Raw genomic sequence first — 6,376 nt, 5'->3', positions numbered from 1 at the left:
TCGTCCGATTTGACTGAAACTTTGCACGAGGTGTTTTGGTATCACTTCCAACAACTGTGCTAAGTATGATTCAAATCGGTTCATAATCTGGTATAGCTGTCATATAAACCGATCTTGGATCTTGACTTTTTGCGCTGAGGTGTTTTGTTATGACTTCTAACAACTGTGCCAAATATGGTTTAAATCGATCTATAACCTGAAATGGCTGCCAAATAAAACGATTTGGGATCTTGACATCTTGAGCTTCTGAGAGCATAATTATTATCCAATTTGGCTGAAATTTAGGCTTCTCCCATGGCCTTCAACATACGTGTCAAATATGGTCCGAATCGATCTATAGCCTGATACAGCTCCCTTACAAACCGATATCTCTATATTATTCTTACTCGAATTTGCTAATATTATATGACTTGTACTATGGTCTCCAACATTCAATTCAATTATGGTCCAAATAGGACCATAACTTGATATAGCTCTAATATTGTAGCAACTATTTTCTTTTATCCTTCGTTTGCCTGAAAAGAGATAGTGGGAAAAGAACTTGTTTGTTTTATTTGAAGCGTAAATAATACATCAGATCATAATACTAAACCAGAATGGAGTTATGCGAAACTGGGAGGCTATCAGTATAATTGTGTATCATAGCATCGAAATAAATCCAAATATACTCCGAAAGAGTTTGAACTACCAACTGAGATCTGGTTATAATTGGTGAAATATTGAATTTGAATTATGTTAGAACTGAACTTGACACCCTTTTCATTATACACAGTCCATTTTAAACGTTTAACTAATTACAAATAAAGAAAAACTAGTTGAAACCCCGAATTACATATTCTATACATCACAAATGATAGGTACTGTCAGGTTAAACAAGTAAAAAGGCGTTAAGTTCGGCCGGGCCGAACTTTGAATACCCACCACCTCGGGTATATATGTAAACCACCTTTCATCAAAATTCGGTGAAAATTTCATACCTTATGACCCATATCAGTTATATCAAAACATGTTCCGATTTGGACCAAATACGAATAAGTACAGTAGCTATATCTAAAAATTAAACGATCTGAACCATATACGACACGGATGTTGAAAACCCTAACATAAGTTACTATGTAAAATTTCAGTGAAATCGGATTATAAATGCGCTTTTTATGGGGCAAAGACTTTAAATCGAGAGATCGGTCTACGTGGCAGCTATATTCAAATCTGGATCGATCTGGGCAAAATTGAAGAAGGACGTCGAAGAGCCTAACTAAACTCACTGTCTCAAATTTCAGCGACATCGGACAATAAATGCGTTTTTTATGGGCCCAAAATCTTAAATCAAGAAATCGGTCTATATAGCAGCTATATCCAAATTTGAACCGATCTCGGCCAAATTGAAGAAAGATGTCGAGGGGCCTAACGCAATTCACTGTCCCAAATTTCAGTAAAATCGGGTAATAAATGTGGCTTTTATGGGCCTAACACCATAAATCGGAGGATCGATCTATATGGCAGCTATATCCAAATCTGAACCGATCTGGGCCAAATGGACAAAGGATGTCGAAAGGCCTAACACAACTCACTGTCCCGAATTTCAGCGGAATGGGATAAAAAATGTGGCTTTTATGGCCCTTAGACCCTAAACCGGAGGATCGGTCTATATGGCAACTATATCCAAATCTGAACCGATCTGGGCCAATTTAACGAAGGATGTCGATGGGCCTTACACAATTCACTGTCCCGAATTTCATCAAAATCGGATAATAAATGTGGCTTTTGTGGGTCTAAGACCCTAAACCGGAGGATCTGTCTATATGGCAGCTATATCCAAATCTGAACCGATCTGGACCAAATTGAAGGAACATGTCAAAGGGCCAAAGACAACTCACTGTCCCGAATTTCAGCGAAATCGGATAATAAATGTGGCTTTAATGGGCCTTAGACCCTAAATCGGAGGATCGGTCTATATGGCAGCTATATCCAAATCTGGACCGATCTTAGCGAAATTGACGAAGGATGTCGAGGGGCCTAACACAACTCACTGCCCCAAATTTCAACAAAATCGGATAATAAATGTGGCTTTTATTGGCCTAAGACCCTAAATCGGCGGATCGGTCTATATGGGGGCTACATCAAGATATAGTCCGATATAGCCCATCTTCGAACTTAACCTGCTTATGGACAAAAAAAGAATCTGTGCAAAATTTCAGCTCAATATATCTATTTTTAAAGACTGTAGCGTGATTTCAACAGACAGACTGACAGACTGACGGACATGGCTAGATCGTCTTAGATTTTTACGCTGATCAAGAATATATATACTTTATAGGGTCGGAAATGGATATTTCGATGTGTTGCAAACGGAATGACAAAATGAATATACCCCCATCCTTCGGCGGTGGGTATAAAAACGTTTAACTAATTACGAATGAAGAAAAACTAGTTGAAACCCCGAATAACATATTCTATACATCACAAACGATAGGTATTGTCAGGTTAAAAAACTTTATATTTGTCACAAATTCTGCATGAATTCATAGCAATGTACTTTCATCGTAGACAAAGCCCAACGTTTTTCAGAAAAGAAGTTTACTTGGCGAAAATTTCTCTTATATCAAACGAATTATATTTTTTTTCGTGCATGAATAGTTTTTTGGCAATCAATACAAAGTTTAGCTCTCACTTTATAACCAAATGTCGACGCAGATGGGTCGGTTTCTGAAATAGGAACTTCCTCGAATTTTCCGAAAACAGAAGGATTTTGAAAAGATTTCGATTTGCAAAAGAAGTGGGTTGATTGTCTTGGCTTTTTGCGACGATCAAGAATACTTTATAGGGTCGGAAATGGATATTTCGATGTGTTGCAAATGAAATGACAAAATTAATATACCCCCATTCATCGGTGTTGGGTACAACAAAAAGTAAAGCGTCAAGTTTGGCTGGCCCAAACTTCAAATATTCAAAACCACGGATAATCAGCAAGATTAATGTGTAGCATCTCGCTGTTATTCTTCTCCAGTTTGAGCAGTTTTCTAGATTTTGTTTAAGATGGTTGTAAAAATATTGAATCAGTTATACATGGGGTGCTTCATACCTCAACTTTCTTCTCTTTTCAACAGTATCTTTCTTCAGTTTGTTGAGAAGATTTCATTGCTGTACTATTACCAAAAGTTATTTTGTGTGGATATCGCACAACGAATGTGATAGCTCACTTCAACAGGTTTAAGAGCTAACTTAAACTGCAAAACGGTCAATGTCATGTGTGACGCACTCAACTACTTTTCCGGATTTATCAAACAAACTTTTCACCAAACTTCCCCACATTCTTCACCAATAATTTGAAGCCAAGTGCGGGAGAAGAACTCTATAACCTCTTTGCGAAATGGGTCACTGTGCCAATACCCTTCCATTTAAACATCTTTTTACACATCTCTGGCTCAATGACTGTGAAATCAAAAAACAAAACATTTAAAATAATTAAAATTGTACCACATGAATGTTATATAACCGGCATCCAATAGCAGGTGCGACTCTGATACCCGATATTCCAACAAGTCATACAAACCAAACGAGTTTGGGAACCTACTCACCAAAAAAAGAAAAACAATCATGCGTTTAAAAAAAAAAAGAAGTACTCTGTCGCAACATTGAATATGGGTTACAAGAACGAGTGGTTAGTGAGCTCTGCTCATCTCATAGCATGGCAAATATAAAACCCAATGAAATGTAAACAAAGCTCGCCAGTCTATCCAAATTACCGCGGCAAACTACAACATGAAGAAGTTTCTTGTAATACTAGGTGAGTTGTTCGAAGCCAAAGCTGAAAATATAAGTGAAGAGACAATCATTGGATTTAAATATTTTATTGGTTTGCAGTGTTCATTGTGGTTGCTAATGCCATAGACCTTGAATATCTTCGTTCTAATTTTGAAGAAAACAGCGGCATAAAACCCCATCCAGAATTCAATAACAGAGAGGAAAAACACGAGAAGCACGAAAGACTTAAAGAAACAGAACGTTATGCCAGATATATCTTGGAAATGTTGGACAAATATGCAAAACAAAAATCAGAGGCATCAAATGAGGAACTTCAGAAGCTCTCCCAAGTTAAACGCCAAGTCAGAGATGTAGCACACTTGCCTGAGGTTCAGGCGGGTGAGGAGACTAATGCAATGAAAAGGAATGAAACTGCACAAGAAATGACATGTCCTGCAATGTTTTTAGAACCACATGGCAAACGAGCTGCCAGAGATTTACTGCATATGCTAAAGGACATGAATGATAAGCAAATTGAGGATAATATTCATCGTTCCACTCGCAGTGTTGCTCATTTGGCTCAAAGGGCCACCAATCTTTCTCTGTTGCAGGGCATTATCCATTGCCTTGAAGAACTAACAGATGAAGAAGAAGCAAATGCCATGGCTCCTAGTGTCCATCATACACCACAAGAAGTTGCCGAAGATATCATAGAACATGTTGGCTCACATGATCATTTGGAGCGTGATCCCAATGATCATACTCTCAAGTGGAAGGCCGAAAGAGCCGATAAACAAGGTGAGTGTGAAAAGAATAAGGAAAAAGCCGGCGTGCCACCAGTTGAAACAAAGAGTGAGGAGCGAGATGAAAACAATTTAATGGGCGAGACTACATTACCCCCAACGGAGGAAATTGGGACCACCCAAGCACCACAGGAAGTTGCACGTCTTGTAAGACAAATAGACCATATGCTTGAAATGCCACATATTGTTCTGAAAAAACCTAACGATCAACTGGAAACACCGCACCATATAAAACTTAAAGAATTTTCTGAAAGTTCTGGACCACGCAGGCGTAGGGATGTTGTTCATGTGATAAAGTCTAAAGAAGCCAGTGCTAAAGAACGTCCAAATGTTCCTAACATGCCAGATTCTACAAACTCCGGCAAAGAAAAGCGTAGAGAAGTCACCAAAAGACAGATCAGTTCAGAAGAATCTTCGACAGTTTCCACTGCTAGTCCACAAACTGATGCTAACACCTCAACTTCATCTTCTACCGAGGCAAATGAATCACCCAAACCTACTGCAAAGGCTCGTCTTCCCTTAACAGCATTTGCCGTCAAACGCAATACTGTATTGAAGAACAAAAAGAAACCTTCAGAAGAAGTTGTTGCACAAACTCCAAAAGTATCAAAAAAAAGAATTTAAGTTAGTATTAAGTAAGTTATCTTATAACCAGCCGAGAGGTTTTAATTATTAGTATTCGATTCGTTGAAAATAAATTCTTTGATTTATTTTAAAAGAAGTTTGTGCTGTGTTTTAACTGTGTAAAATCTCTAAATTGCAAACGAAGGTCTTATGAAAACTCTACTCTACTTGCTTGTCGAAGCATCATTACCGTATTGAGTATTATTGAGCACTTGAAGTCTCTGGACATCATAGCTTGACAGTATACAAATACGTCCGCTGCCACGCCCATGATATTAAAATCGTTCTGGGAGATTTTAATGCGAAGATATGGAAGGAAAATCTTTGGTCCAACAGTCGGAAAATTTAGCTTACACGAGATAAGGTCCGATAATGGATTTCGCCGCGGCAAAAACCAGAAAAACACAAGATTTCAACTAAAAAAATCAAAAAGCCACATGGTTGTCCCGAGATGAAGAAGAAAAGAACCAAATTGATTACATTGTGGTAGATGTTCGATCGATACGAGGAGCGAACATAGATTCGGATCACTACCTTGTTGCAGCAAAGGTTCGCATTCGTTTGTGCATGGCGAGAAAAGTATGATCTGACACTGCACGGAGGCTGGACGTTGAAAAGCTGCAAATACAACAGATGGCAACGGCATATTCCACTCGACTGATCCAACTGATTATATAATGGCGAAGAGGTTATCCATTGCCCACCCCATGCAAAATGCCACGTAATCCGTACTTGGGTACCACTCATGCAACAGATGAAAAAATAATGTTTGTTTATTTCCCAGTCAGAATGAGGTCCAAGTAGCAGTGGCCCGACTGAAGAACAAAAAGGCAGCAGGAGACAATGTGTTGTCCGCTGAATTTTTTAGGACCGGAGGCGACGCACTGATATGGCGTATGCATCAGCTTGTCTGCGCGGTCTGGCTAGGAGGACGCATTCCCAATGATTGGAACCTCTGCATACTGTGTCCCGTACGCAAGAAAGGATACAAGTCAGAATATGCTAACTGGAAGGAGGCGTTCCCAATGATTGTAACCTCTGCATACTGTGTGAAAGGATACAAGACAGAATGTGCCAACTACAGTGGAATAAGTCTCCTCCACATCGCATTCAAGATACCCTCGAGCGTACTGTGCGAAAGATTGAAACTTAAAATCAATGCGGCTTTAGACTTTCTCGCGAAATGTTGGAAAAGACCAGAGAAA

General features: G+C 39.0%; 1 protein-coding gene across 1 annotated transcript; it reads left to right on the top strand.

Moving 5' to 3' along the window:
* The first annotated feature begins 3,595 nt into the window (after positions 1-3,595).
* On the top strand, positions 3,596-5,211 carry LOC106095044 (uncharacterized). Its single transcript, XM_013262285.2, has 2 exons — positions 3,596-3,787; positions 3,865-5,211. Exons 1-2 carry the CDS (start codon positions 3,763-3,765, stop codon positions 5,169-5,171), a joined length of 1,332 nt encoding a protein of 443 aa, XP_013117739.2. The 5' UTR covers positions 3,596-3,762; the 3' UTR covers positions 5,172-5,211.
* Positions 5,212-6,376: the final 1,165 nt, after the last annotated feature.

The sequence above is a fragment of the Stomoxys calcitrans genome, chromosome 1 (genome assembly GCF_963082655.1).
Source record: "Stomoxys calcitrans chromosome 1, idStoCalc2.1, whole genome shotgun sequence".
In the NCBI taxonomy this organism is placed as follows: Eukaryota; Metazoa; Arthropoda; class Insecta; order Diptera; family Muscidae; genus Stomoxys; species Stomoxys calcitrans.
Note: the sequence above shows the minus strand (reverse complement) of the source record. Positions and strands in the feature narration are given on the sequence as shown.